At 41.9% G+C, this 14,447-nt stretch overlaps 1 protein-coding gene across 1 annotated transcript in view; it reads left to right on the forward strand.

Annotated features, from left to right (window-relative positions):
- The window catches only part of dst (dystonin), a 147,200-nt gene that overhangs the window by 125,939 nt on the left and 6,814 nt on the right, over positions 1-14,447 (forward strand). The window contains exons 74-98 of the mRNA XM_046071409.1: positions 2,285-2,516; positions 2,681-2,907; positions 3,004-3,126; positions 3,240-3,341; positions 4,059-4,160; positions 4,540-4,713; positions 5,009-5,164; positions 5,396-5,593; positions 5,906-6,034; positions 6,630-6,800; positions 7,871-8,026; positions 8,309-8,515; positions 8,801-8,920; positions 9,687-9,856; positions 9,944-10,103; positions 10,594-10,788; positions 10,872-11,000; positions 11,347-11,490; positions 11,699-11,887; positions 12,083-12,212; positions 12,408-12,571; positions 12,690-12,852; positions 12,944-13,098; positions 13,189-13,263; positions 13,469-13,486. Of these exons, the coding sequence (XP_045927365.1) occupies positions 2,285-2,516; positions 2,681-2,907; positions 3,004-3,126; positions 3,240-3,341; positions 4,059-4,160; positions 4,540-4,713; positions 5,009-5,164; positions 5,396-5,593; positions 5,906-6,034; positions 6,630-6,800; positions 7,871-8,026; positions 8,309-8,515; positions 8,801-8,920; positions 9,687-9,856; positions 9,944-10,103; positions 10,594-10,788; positions 10,872-11,000; positions 11,347-11,490; positions 11,699-11,887; positions 12,083-12,212; positions 12,408-12,571; positions 12,690-12,852; positions 12,944-13,098; positions 13,189-13,263; positions 13,469-13,486 (3,789 nt within the window). The remainder of the gene's footprint in view (positions 1-2,284; positions 2,517-2,680; positions 2,908-3,003; positions 3,127-3,239; positions 3,342-4,058; positions 4,161-4,539; positions 4,714-5,008; positions 5,165-5,395; positions 5,594-5,905; positions 6,035-6,629; positions 6,801-7,870; positions 8,027-8,308; positions 8,516-8,800; positions 8,921-9,686; positions 9,857-9,943; positions 10,104-10,593; positions 10,789-10,871; positions 11,001-11,346; positions 11,491-11,698; positions 11,888-12,082; positions 12,213-12,407; positions 12,572-12,689; positions 12,853-12,943; positions 13,099-13,188; positions 13,264-13,468; positions 13,487-14,447) is intronic.

Here is a 14,447-nt window from a genome sequence, read left to right on the forward strand (position 1 = left end):
TCAACAAGTTATGTAGTAATGACACGCAACTAATTAACATTACTCCGTTACTAATTTAGCTAACGTTACACTGCAGCCAAAACCGTGCTTTACAGACCGGGATCTGTTAGCTAGCGCTAACCGCCTTCACTTTTCAGACTCTCGGACACACTGTGACCTACACTGCACATGTTCTGCCTGACGGACAACTTACTAAGTAATTTAAATATTTTCCTCCGCTAACTTTCACCGTCACGTTCTGCTGCTCGCTCTCTCTCTTTCGCTGGCACACACACTCGCTTTGCACACAGGAACCAAAACAGCGATGAGTGTTGCTGCACGGTGTGCCGGTCATATTGATGACCGCGTGAAATTTTAGTAACGTGGTCATTCATTCAGCAGCGGCGAAATGCGTCGAATACAACACTGGTCTCAGACCAATAACAGAGATCACGGGTCTCTGTTATGTGCACACCTGCGACTGTCCGGGCGCCCGCACTTCCGCAGTTCTGAATGTTCCGCCATTTGCGTTCCGTGAACATTAGTACAGTATAGTTTACTTCTTTACGATGCGGACGTGGAAGATTCTGAATTGATTATGAAAGAGAGAGAGCGAGCAGCAGAACGTGACGGTGAAAGTTAGCGGAGGAAAATATTTAAGTTACTTAGTAAGTTGTCAGTCTGGCAGAACATGTGCAGTGTAGGTCACAGTGTGTCCGTTAAGTCTGTTGTTTCCTCAACTGCTGGAAAAGTGAAGGCAGTTAGCGCTAGCTAACAGTGTTCCCATTTAATTCCTTTAAAATGTCTTTCAATAGGCTACGTTTTGTGAAGTGGTTGTCTTTAATTGTCCACTGCATCTGTTAGGGCCTGTCCATAGGCTCGCCATTCATCTGTGACAACATCTGAGCCTCTTCTTACAGATGTTGGTCGGCAACAGGTCTTCTCTTGAGTGATCTTTCACCACCCTGACAACGAGTTTTCTGGATGTAATTATGTTGTGTTTTTGTGCTAAACTGCAAAATGTTCAAAATTCATACAGATTGTTCATAAAGGGAAGAAACATAAATAAAAGTTGTTTTCCTGCGCAAAATGCGTGTCACTGTACTTAAAGCAAACAATGACGTGTTATAAGGTCTTATAATTAGTTCATATGTTATTATGTCCACCTGTAATATATTATACAGGGATAGATATTTTAACACTTTACTTAAAGCAAACAAAGACATGCTATATAACATTAAACATTAATATAAGCTATTATTCCATTTTATATCACTAATTCTAAATGGTGACTAAAGTGTATTTATAACAAGGCAGAGTCGGTGGTTATAATGTGTTATGGAACATGGTCGGAGATTCTTGCCGCACATTAATATAAACTAGTATTACTATTAGTTATAAAACATTAAATCAAAGGTCATAATAAATTATGAACTTTGCTATAGCGCCTAATGCATTAAGTGATTATAACAACTGTTATAATGTCTTATGGACGCATTATATTGTGTTATAAATATATGCATAAGTCATTATAGCGATGACCTTCATAGAAAGTGTTACCGAATATTTTAGAAATATGTACAATTTTATGTCACAATAAAATTGAAGAAATGGCTGCTTCCTGACAGTGTTTGCATGGGCCCTGTCCATCAATGATAACATTTTAAAGACATAATGCTTTTTTTTTAATATTGCCAATCTGCCATTAAGCCAAAATTGTTTGATATAATAAAATATATTATTAGAATTTGGGGTTCAAATAGAGATCACAAGTAGCTATAATGCAGTAGCTTTTACATGTTGACGGTGTTTTACTGTGTTTTTATTGTCTAAAACTTTATTCATAGATTACCAATTATTTTCTTGATTTGTCAATTCATTGTTCAGTATATGAAATGTCAGAAAATAGTGAAGAATGTAACAAATCACAGTTTTCCCGGGGCCCAGGTTCATGTCTTGTTTTGTTAATCCAACACTTCATTCACAATAATACAGAAAAAAGCAGCAAATCCTCGTATTTGAGAAGCTGAGATTTTTTTGGCATTATGGTTGAACAGCTTTTGAAACAATTGGCTATCAAAATAATAAAATAATGTTCAGTCGACTGACTAATTGAATAATCGATTTATCTTTTCAGCCTTACTTTGTATACAGGCATTTGGGTGATGTCTACAAAGAATTAGTTTTCTAGGACTGTTTCTTGTTAGAAGCACAGTGTCGTCCTGTCACAGGAGAGCCAAACATGTTACTAAAGTGTATAAAGTATAAATACAAACTAAGTGTCCTTTCCCTCGCTCTCAACCAGTTCCATGATAAAATTGACCCGATGCTGGAATCCCTGGAACGGATCGCTGAACGCCTGCGCCAGCCTCCGTCCATCTCAGTGGAGGTGGACAAGATCAAGGAGCAGATTACTGAAAATAAGGCCGTCTCTGTGGATTTGGAGAAACTGCAGCCCTCTTATGAGACACTGAGGCAGCGAGGCGAAGAGATGATCGCACGATCGGAAGGAGCAGACAAGGACATATCTGCCAAAGGTATGAGAAATCATTCCATCTTTGTCTTATGTTTTCCTTAGTTTTGTTGAGAAACACATGCTGATATTTGTGGTCTTCTGTTTGTATTCTACATTTAATGGTGGTAATTGATTTACTGTACATTTGTTAGTAATGCTCACTTGACTTTTTAACCCCACCACAAGCTGTACAAGACAAGCTGGACCATATGGTGTTCCTCTGGAGCGACATCCAGGCCTTACTGGAGGAGCGGGAGGCGAAGCTGCTGGATGTGATGGACCTGGCAGACAAGTTCTGGTGCGATCACTGCGCTCTCATCGTCACCATCAAAGACAGCCAGGACCTGCTGAGAGAGCTGGAGGAGCCCGGAGTCGATCCTTCAGTCGTCAAACAGCAGCAGGAGTTTGTGGAGGTCAGAGAGAAGATTGAACTATTAAATCAACCAACGGGTAATTAAGAGTGATGGATACATTTATATCTTTTACAAAACTGCTTTTTATTCCTGCAGGGATTTAAGGAGGAGATTGATGGACTGCAGGAAGAGCTTGATGTGGTTCAAAACCAGGGAGCAGAGCTTATGACTGCCTGCGGGGAACCTGATAAACCTGTGATAAAGAAGAGCATTGATGAGGTAATAGATAGAACAGTCAAAATCATCTTTTCACAGACATTCTTTCTTCTTCACTTGCTGATATATTGGCATGTGTGCGGCTTGTGCTGAAGTACTCGTGTCCTTTTTTCCAGGTGAATTTGGCATGGGAAAATCTCAATAAGACTTGGAAGGAGAGAGTGGAGAGACTGGAAGAGGCCATGCAGGCTGCTGTGCAGTTTCAGGATGGCTTGCAGGTACTTTTATCCCAGTTTCATTGTATTTGAAAGGAATCATCTGAACACAGTGGCAAGTTATTGTCAAGTGTAACACAGTAAGATGTTTTCATGTAAAATGTCTGGGCTTTTTGTTTACTTGAAGTGAAGTTCTTCCTAAACGTAATCCTAATGTTACTCACACCACAGATCTTTTAATTACTTTTTTTTCCATTTGTCTTTATTGTATAACTAATAGTAGAACATACTTAATATGCAAACGTTTGAAAGTTAAACACGCATGGTGGATCAGCCAGTTTTTAAGATGAAACCACAGATTACAGCTCTTTTTTATTGCACTTGATTGAAGTGATACAACATTTTATGAGACCCGTTAATTTTGAAACAATAAACACCAACCACAGGGCTTCATTATATTTGGCACAAACTTTGACTCGTGTTTACAAAGTTCCTTTAAGATCTTTTTATGGCAGGAAAGGAAGTATCTTCTACACGGCTGCTTTCATTTTTATTAACTTTAAGGATCCCACTGACACAATGCAGAACATAGTATTAAAGTCCAGGGCTTGTTTTTAATTTTTATTTTGTTTGTTTACCTAAATTGTCATCCATAAAGATTTACAACAGCCCGGCTGTGAGATTTCGTGCGTAACATGACACTGAATGTGAAACAAGAATCCCTGCACACTAAGCTTTGTTTTCTCTCAGTAACAATGGTTTTCAACTTGTAACTTGCAGGGTATGTTTGACTGGGTGGATATTCTGGAGAGCAAACTGGATTCAATGTCACCTGTAGGCACAGACCTGGAAACTGTCAAGCAGCAGATTGTAGAGCTCAAGGTACAGTCTTGCATTTGTGTTTGAATAGAAAACAGCAGAATATTTGTATATGCTGAAAACAGGATAAGTCACTTTTGCACTGGTTTATTAATGTACCTTTTTGTCTGTACTGCAGTATTTACTGTTATAGAAGCTTTGTCATATACCAGCTGTGTTTATATTGAATGCTTGATTCATAACCTGCGCCACTTGGCCTGTTTTGCACAGGTACAAAAGCTCTACAAGAATAGCCTCATAAAGCAGTCACATTGTGTTTGATGTACAATAAGTCAAATCTTGTGCTGAAAAGGCATTGCTGGAAGAGTCAGCTGTATTGTCCATAAAGCTTTGTACTTCTGTTGACTGATTGGGTGTACCACCGTGTGTGCTGGTGTTTCAGGAGTTCAAAGTAGAGGCGTACCAGCTGCAGATTGAGATGGAGCGCCTGAACCACCAGGCGGGCCTCCTGCTGAAGAAGGTGACGGAGGAGGCTGATTGCTGCGCCATCAAGGAGCCAATGTCCGAGCTCAAGATGCTCTGGGACAACCTGGATGAGAAGATCATCAGCCGACAGGTGAGGAAGGGGAATGTGCAGGGAAAGCTTCATCCCAAAATGAAAAGTTATGTAATAAAATCAAATATCACGATTTGAAAATGCTGATCAAAAGAAATATTGGTTAATGGATACTTTAAATACAGTATGACTGGCTCTCTATGAATCATATTTGTAATTAACCTCCACAGATCCTTATGGGCTAGAAAACAGACTCAACAATGTATCAAACAGGCCGTGGAATGTGTTGTGTTGTTTGCATGTCAAGTGCTTTCACTCGCTGTAATATCTAATGGTTTATCTGTCATTAATCCAGCACAAACTGGAGGGAGGCCTCCTGGCACTGGGCCAGTTCCAGCACGCACTGGACGAGCTGCTGGCCTGGATGAGCCACACTGAGGAGCTGCTCAACGAGCAGAGGAAGGCCGGAGGAGACCCCAAAGCCATCGAGATAGAGCTCGCCAAGCATCATGTACGCCAAAAGTTTCCCTGCGCAAAGTTGCAGTAGTCAAATCTAATGTGACCACGGGATTAGGAGCATTAGTAGCAGAGTAAAATTGTGCTGCCGACCATACTTTGCATTTCATTTAATCTCAGTAGATTCCAGAGTGTACCTTTGCGCATGCAGATTTAGTTTTGTCCTTTGTGCGTCAGATCCATCCACCCAACGATGTGCCATTCCTGGCTTCTTTTGTCTCTACAGGTCCTCCAAAATGATGTGTTGGCTCATAAGGCGACAGTTGAGACGGTCAATAAGGCCGGTAGTGACCTGGTGGAGTCCAGCGCTGGTGAGGAAGCTTCTAGTCTGAAGAGCAAATTGGAGAACCTGAACCAGCGGTGGAAAGCCATACTGGAGCAGACGGCGCAGAGGAAGCAACAACTGGAGGGAGCTCTGCTTCAGGTATAAAAATGATTTTCATCACAACATAATAGGCCTAGGGCTTATTTGTGTTTATCTGTTGTTTAATAAGCTCTGATTGATTCTCCCTGGAGAGCAAGTATGTTATGTCAAAGTTGTGAATTGTTTTTGGAGGAGTGATTTAATTCATTACATTTCAGGCTTTTTAATTTCTACTGCTGATGACCTATTTTGGTAGCAAAATTAATCCAAGGAATTAATAACTCCGACATGCTCATCTCTGAGCCATAGGTTGCTAACAATGAGCGTGTGTGTGACACCTTTTGTCCTGACTCAGGTTGTATTGTGTTGTAGGCCCAAGGTTTCCATGGTGAGATAGAAGATATGCAGCAATGGCTGAAAGACACAGAACGTCAGCTGTTGGCATCAAAGGCTGTGGGAGGCTTACCAGACACGGCCCGGGAGCAGCTTAACGCCCATCTGGTATGTGTTTAACAATATGAAAGGCCGCATACAGATGGCAGGCTTGTAAGGAGACGACTATGTCTTTTCTGTGTTTTACCTCAAGTGTGAAAATTAAATGACACTGCAAAATACACTACTCACACCCCCGCTGTAGAAGATGACAAAAAGCCTGTAAAGTGTTTCAAATTGATTCAGCCATGTCAGACTATAATGAATCTAGGAATGTTTCCCTTCTTTGTTTTCCCTTTCTCTAGCTCAGGACACTTTCACAACAAACTCTCCCGAAAGAAGCATCACTAGTGACATTTTATGGAACCACAAACAGAGGGGATTCCTTGAAAGAAATTCCTTCAATCACATTAGTAACATTATGCTGTTTAAATGTTTTGTGGGAACACGCCTCTGAGAATCTCAGCAGTGCTCATTATGCTTATGCTTTTACCATTTGTGGACTAGATTTGGATTAACATATAACTAAAGTGCACCGACAAATTCATCACATGCATTTCAGACACTGCGGACTCTCATCCAAGACTAAAGCAGAGCTGTAATTTGCTTGTCTGTTTGACGAAAGCATCACCCTCCCCGTGCCATTGTGTCTGTTTTCTTGCAGGAGTTGTGTTCTGCCTTGGAGGTGAAGGAGGAGCTGTACCAGGAGCTGCTGAACAAGGGTCACCAGCTGCTCGCCATGACACCCGAGGGTCCGGACAGCAACACAGAGCAGGACCTCGCCAACCTGAAGGACAAATGGGAAGCGGTGCAGGGGAAGGTCGCTGAAAGAAAGGTATGGAGTTAAGGTTGCAGTCAGGATGGTTAGACCTCCACCGCTCTTAGCTTAATGATTCACAACTTCAGCTTTAGGTCCCAGTGAGAGATCGCTGACATACACTTGTAAGCCTCTAATCCTGGTGCCGATAATGAATGGTGTACGGACAGATTGTTGGAAAGGATACTCAGGATGTGGATACACTGCAGGCGAGTTGCTGCCTGAGTCAGAGTGGCACAACAGTGTTGCCATAGTGAACAGTTAACAAGTGAAGAAATTAAATAATAGAGCTAAACTAATATTTGAGCCACAATAAAGACTCATCGGCCGCTGTGTTTTATCTTTTTCTTCCTTTAAAACAACATTTTCTCACTTTTGTGGCTTCAATAAATAAGCATTTACATGGCAACTGTCCCATACCATTCTCACTCCAGATATGGAGCTCCACAATGTGGCTGCTGGAGAGTTTGCTGTAACATTTTGCTTTTGCTTCCTATTTACTTTGGTCCTGTTCCCAGGAATTCAAAGCCTGGTAAATCTTAGAGCAGCACAGAGTTGCAGCTGCTGGCTGAACTCCCTACAGCAACGTGACACTTCTCTAGTCTAAGGTCCTCTTTTTTCAAAGCAAGGAAATAGTATTAAACTGCAGTTCCATATTCAGCAAGACTCTCAACACGACCCCACAGTAAATGAGAGAAACACATTGTAACTCTCACCAGGTTTGTAATGTCATTAACACAGCATTTACGGTCACATGATGAGCCTGTGCCAGTGGCCTCGGCTGTAACAAATGGTTGTTTTCCAGCGATGGAGTCACTGAGGATGTCTCTTAATTTTTTTTCTTTCAATTAAACGCTCATCATTCCCTATCTGCTACACTGCCAGCCTCTCCAGAGACGTTAACTTCCTCTGTTTTTATAGAGGTCAATGTCTGGCACAAATGGAGTGTAATTGTCTTTTTCCGCCCCCTGTTTATCTGGTGTTGTAGCAACCGAGCAGTTTGTTCATTGTGTAGTGTGATACAGGTTATAATGAAGACAACAGGGTTATTTCCATCCCTGGACCCTAATGGCGTGTTGTGTCTACAGGTGAAACTAGAAGAGGCCTTGACACTGGCCACGGATTTCCACAACTCCCTGCAGGACTTCATCAACTGGTTGACCCAAGCGGAGCAGACGCTGAACATGGTTTCCTCTGCCTCCCTCATACTGGAGACCATCATGTTTCAGATTGACGAGCATAAGGTAATGCTTGTCCAGAGAGAAGGGTTATGCAACCTCTCCAGCTGCTATGATAATGTTTAATTACTTTAGCCAGTAAAACAATTATAAATATCTGAATCATATAGAAAATGGCAGTTATGGCAATAGTATGTTTACTACGTCACGATTCAGCATTGCCTTGACTTAACAACTCCGTCTGTTGGATCATTCATGAATGACATGACCTACACTGTCAATTGAAGAGTCTGTCCTCCCTGACCTAAAGCTCTCTCCTCTCTGCCATGCTGTGCTTTATTTGTGCAGGTGTTTGTGACGGAGGTGAACTCACACAGGGACCACATCATTGAACTGGACAAGACAGGAACACACTTGAAGTACTTCAGCCAGAAACAGGATGTGGTCCTGATCAAGAACCTGCTGCTCAGCGTGCAAGGCCGCTGGGAGAAGCTGGTGCAGCGGTCTGTTGAGCGAGGTCGCCTGCTGGACGACGCCAGGAAGAGGGCGAAACAGGTTCTGTTCTGTGCATATTTATACTGTGTTTCAAATAGGCTTTGTTTCACTGCTGTTAGGACTTTTTTATTATCATTGGAAAGCTCTGGAAATAGTATATGAAGCCTGTTTCATATTCTGTGTGCAGCTTTTTTATAGCATTTTCATTAGAGTGGGTCCTTTTCTGTTCCTTGGGCCTGAAAACCTAATCATCATTTAAACATTTCACAGGACTCAGCAATAAATCAAGTGAAATCATACCTTTTCAAACTACTACACTGTGTTTATTTCTTTATCTTTCATTAGTTCCACGAAACTTGGAATAAACTGATGGAGTGGTTGGACGAATCTGAGAAGACTCTGGACTCAGAAGTGGAAATTGCCAATGATCCGGGCAAAATCAAGATGCAGCTGGCGCAGCACAAGGTGAATGAGCATCGTCTTATCACGGTTTACCGGGAAAAGAATGAAAGTAGAAATAACCAGGGACCTTTTGACAGCATCGACAGCAGAGGTTCATTCATTAACAGAAACAACGTGTGCATCCAAACCATTTGTTTTACGGGAAAACTGTTTGAAGCCTGTTTAACAAAGATGTGCAACACTGTAGAAAGCTACCTTTCAAAAACAAACTTTTTTCCCTTGAATTCTTTCAATGTTTTGCACACTGAAAGCTGTTTAACGCACCATGTTTAATGTGTAATGTATGAGAGTTGGACAATTTCTGCAGTGAAAGCTATTTATGGGAATTACACTATCTACAGAATGCAGTAGTTGCGTGTTTGCTTGCATTGCAGACTGCCCAGTCCCTTATTGTTGTCTTTGCAGTGTTATGTGGTAATGTACTAATGCTATCATAATCCTGGGATGGACCAAATATAGTAGGGATGGCCTTGCTTTTGGATACTTTTAATCTCTGTGGAACAGTGGCTCTTGAGTTTTGACCCCTTTTTTTGCAGCATCTTCTTAATCACAAAGCACACACACACACAGATTAGGATATTATCTGACAAGCCAAGAGTAGCAGGAAGAAAATCCTCTGAGAAGGTTCACTGTAACACTGCGCATCTGATGAGAGAGAATTACATCCACTAAACTTGACTCTCATCAGCTTGTTCATTTTTGAAATGCAGTAACATGACTTTATTGGTTGGACGATGGACTCTTTTCTGACAATATTTCTCATTGACAGGAGTTCCAAAAGGCTCTGGGCAGCAAACACTCAGTGTATGACACCACGTCTCGAACAGGGCGGGCCCTGAAAGACAAGACCTCCCTTCAGGATGATAACCAGAAGCTGGACGACATGCTGAGTGAACTGAGGGATAAATGGGACACTGTTTGTGGCAAGTCAATAGAAAGGTGAGGATACATCTTCCCACATCTGTTGCTGTATTTTTACCCATCAGCCACTAGTGTAATGATGTAATGATATGTGCCCTCCTGCAGACAAAACAAACTCGAGGAGGCCCTGCTGTTCTCCGGCCAGTTTACAGACGCTCTCCAGGCTCTCATTGACTGGCTGTACAGAGTGGAACCTCAGATGGCTGAGGACCAGCCTGTACATGGAGACATAGACTTGGTTCTCAACCTCATAGACACCCACAAGGTAGAAAACAACACCTAAAGGTCAGGGAATATACCACTGCTGGTTGAACGCTGGTCTTTAAAGAAGTCTTTAGTGGTAGCATTGAAACCCAACTTCAAAAAGAAACATAAAAGTTTTCACTGATGCATTTACACCGCCCTTTGCTTTCATCAGTGATTGTTTCTTATCACAATAGGAGACAATGAACACTTGAACCACACAAGGGTTGGACTATAAAAGGGGCAGCACTGTAGTACCTTTCTTTTGATTGTCCCTGTTCTTTGGAGCTTTCTGTCGAGCAGGCTGTGAAAAACTGATGCTGTTATGTTTGCATAACAGTTTCCCATAGTACTTGAAATTATAGATAGCAGAAATATGCCTGAATTGCACAAATCATTGTAACTTAGATAATTACCTAATCTTACACATGTGAGACACCGTGACTCACACTAACGTTTTTTGAAGGATTTTGACTCTTTGCATGTGTCCTTTCGCTGATTGGTCACTGCAGGTTTTCCAGAAGGAGCTGGGAAAAAGGACAGTGAGCGTTCAGGCCCTCAAACGTTCAGCCAGGGAGCTGATTGAGAGCAGCCACGATGACTCGTCCTGGGTCAAAGCCCAGATGCAGGAGCTGAGCACTCGCTGGGAGACGGTGTGCAACCTCTCGGTGTCCAAACAAGCCCGGCTGGAGCAGGCCCTGTGTCAGGTACCGTAGAACCCCTGCAAGCATTAGATAGAGGGTAAAACTAACTCTGTGAGCCTGTCTGACTCTTTGTCCCCTGGTTGCAGGCTGAGGAGTTTCACTCCACTGTTCATATCCTGCTGGAGTGGCTGGCTGAGGCAGAGCAGAGTTTGCGTTTTCATGGCAGCCTGCCTGATGATGAGGAGGCTCTGCAGGCGCTTATCGAACAACATAAGGCAAGCATTGCAAATATAATTATTTTTTTTAAATCTTTAAACTTTAAGTTTAAGTTTAGTTTTTAAAGTTGTTAAACAAAATAAATACATGAAACGCTGGCGAGTCTTTTGCTTGAGTAAACAGCTGAGACTCTGGGATTCTGTGATTACACCATGCCTGGGTGCAATGTCATGTTCCATGCCAAAAGTGCAGTGTTCTCTTTTTCTTAACAATGATTTCATCTTATGAAATAGCTCTGCCTTGCTCCAATATTAAAACAACTTCATGAGCAATGCTTTGTTTTTTTATGTTTGCTGAAAACAATCCAATTCTAGCTAAAACTCTTTTCCATTCGCTGTTATTTAGGAGTTCATGAAGAAACTGGAGGAAAAGCGAGTGGCACTAAATAAAGCAACCAATATGGGGGAGGCTATTCTGACCATCTGCCATCCAGACTCTATCACAACCATCAAACACTGGAACACCATAATTAAAGCCCGGTTTGAAGAGGTCAGTTCACAGCTGCATGCCTGAATATATGCCTTTTCTGCTCTCCTCTTTCATATCCACAGATATGACAGAACATAATTTGGATTTTTTGGTGGTGTAGATAGTTGCCCTATGTTGCTTTAGCATATCATTTCCTGTGCCTCATCACACAAAAGGAATTGCTCTGTCTCTCTATAGGATGAGTGATGTGGGAATGTTACTGTTACAGGTGCAGGCTTGGGCCAGGCAGCACCAGCAGCGACTGGCCGCGGCCCTCACTGAGCTGTTAGCCACTCAGGAGCTGCTGGAGAATCTGCTGACTTGGCTACAGTGGGCTGAGACCAACCTCAACGATAAAGACAAGGAACCGCTGCCGCAGGAGATCGAGGAGGTCAAAGGCCTCATAGCAGATCACCAGGTAAAACAAAACTGCATATAGAAATGATTCTACCATAGTGTTTCAGTCATGTACGGTTTGATATTTGCTTTAAATCAAAACTGTACCATTTCTGCTCTTTGTCAAAACTGTACTGGTAGTATGTTTTGATCACAGTAGTCAGCTGTCAGTGTCCATGTACCAACCTGGAAGCATGCTTGTTGTTTTTCCCTGCAGGCATTCATGGAGGAAATGACCAGGAAGCAACCAGATGTTGACAAAATCACCAAGACACACAAAAGGAAGGCTGCTGTGGAGCCCCAAATCCAGTCCCAGATCCCTGTGCTTGGCAAAGGAAGAGCTGGAAGTATGTACCCCTCAGATGCCCCCTAATAGATAGTGACCTGAGCCACCTGGCCCGGTGTTGAGTCACTGCTTGGTGACACGACATCCTCATCTTGTCCATTTTCAGCACCTGGAATGATGTCATTGCTAATCTATTCCTGCTGCTGACTCGGTGAGAACACAGTCACTGTGAAGGTTTTTTGTCTTTCACTTACAGGAAAACGCTCTCCCACACAAACGATGTATGCGTCAGCTACACAGGCGCCCATTGAAACCAAGAACCCCAGGGTTAACCTGCTGGTCACCAAGTGGCAGCATGTGTGGCTTCTGGCTTTGGACAGAAGGAGGAAACTCAATGATGCCATGGACAGACTGGAGGAGGTAATCAAGCACTCAGGTTTTACACAAACCTGCTCCTAATGTTATTGCAAATACTTTTTTTCTCCGCAAATATGGGCTTTTCTTGTTGTTCATATCACCCTTTATTTTTTCTGTGCAGTTGAAGGAATTTGCCAACTTTGACTTTGATGTGTGGCGGAAGCGCTACATGCGCTGGATGAACCATAAAAAGTCTCGCGTCATGGACTTCTTCCGCCGCATTGACAAAGATCAAGATGGCAAGGTGACCCGGCAGGAGTTTATAGAGGGTATTCTCTCCTCCAGTAAGTGTCACACATACAAACACACAACTGAACAGCATGTACCCCAGCCAGCAAAATGCTCATTTTGTAACTCTTAATGGCTCTTCAATAGAATTCCCTACCAGTCGTCTGGAGATGAGCGCCGTTGCAGACATATTTGACCGAGACGGGGACGGCTACATTGACTACTATGAGTTTGTGGCAGCTCTTCATCCCAACAAGGACGCTTACAAACCACTAACAGATGCTGACAAAATTGAAGATGAGGTGATACAAACTCTCTTGCCCAGAATTCCTAGTTCTAGAGACGGGTTTAGGGAATTGTGGTGCAATAAAAATGTTCTTCTCTGTTTGTAGGTTACACGTCAAGTAGCAAAATGCAAATGTCCAAAACGATTCCAAGTGGAGCAAATTGGTGCCAACAAATACCGGGTAAGCAGATTTTAACCTGTCACATTTAAGTATGTCTCAACAAATACAAGTAAGGCCATGATTGTGAAATGTTTTACATATTAGTAGCTGAATTTCATGGAAAAACCCAGAGGAAGGTAATAAGCGTTGAAAGTGCTACAAAAAGTGTCAATACATGCTAAAGACTCTAACTTTTCTATATTTTTATTGTTCTTCACATTACCAGTTTTACCTTGGAAACCAGGTACATATGAAAGCCCTCTTCTGTTTTTACCCTTCTGTTCTGTGTCTTATCAAACCTTATGTCCTTTTTCATCTGCCATGTTTGCTTTCCAAATAACACTCTGCCCAAATTCCTGGCTGATGTTTCCAGACTGAAACTCAGAAGTAGAAATAAAAATGTGTGGCCATCTGATTTAATCCCTAAGGAACACTGGCCTAAAATGTGTTTTCAGTCCAATGATTTATGGTAGCTGAATGTGATCCAAGCATAAAATCTTATTATTAAAAGGCCCTACATTTAAAGTTTTATGTGGTTATCGCATTTTTCAGAGTATTCTTTTGTTTAGTTTTAAAAAAAGACAATCCAGGTGAAAATGAGTGTAGTAAATGTTTATACGTCTGCTTTTGAGTTTCAGAAAATCTAATGTTAAAGTGCCAATACCATTCCAGCCCATATTTCTTATTGGTCCACGGGCATAAATTCATCTGCTGGGCAGTTTGGAAAATAATGCTTTCTGTGTGCTTGCCTTTGGCGCTTCAGTATCATGGGAATGAATTTACCTCAACATTGGCTGACATACTTTTGTGTAACTGACATTGTTTATTAATTTGTTTTCATAGCTGGGCAACCTTGATGATTTTAATAAATACTTTGCTTTTTATTTTACCTACTGAGTTAATATATTTGCATGTTGATGCTGATATGGGTTCATATGCCACATATGCTTTTTGAGGCTTGTTGGAATAAGATGAATTATGGGAAGTGTTGGTAAGAGGGGATAGGGGCTTTAGTGGTGCTTTATGAAGTAGTTTGCATTGATGTATCACACAACAATGAATTTAAATAATTCTTTTGACAGTTTGGTCTGGTTCACTGCTTACATGACTCCTTAATCGGCGATGAGACAATAGCAAACAGGGAAAATCAAAATCTTACCTACCCCCACCTACACGTTGCAGTTTTGGAAAGCTGTATTCTGGTA

This window comes from Micropterus dolomieu, linkage group LG15 (genome assembly GCF_021292245.1).
Source record: "Micropterus dolomieu isolate WLL.071019.BEF.003 ecotype Adirondacks linkage group LG15, ASM2129224v1, whole genome shotgun sequence".
NCBI classification, from domain to species: Eukaryota; Metazoa; Chordata; class Actinopteri; order Centrarchiformes; family Centrarchidae; genus Micropterus; species Micropterus dolomieu.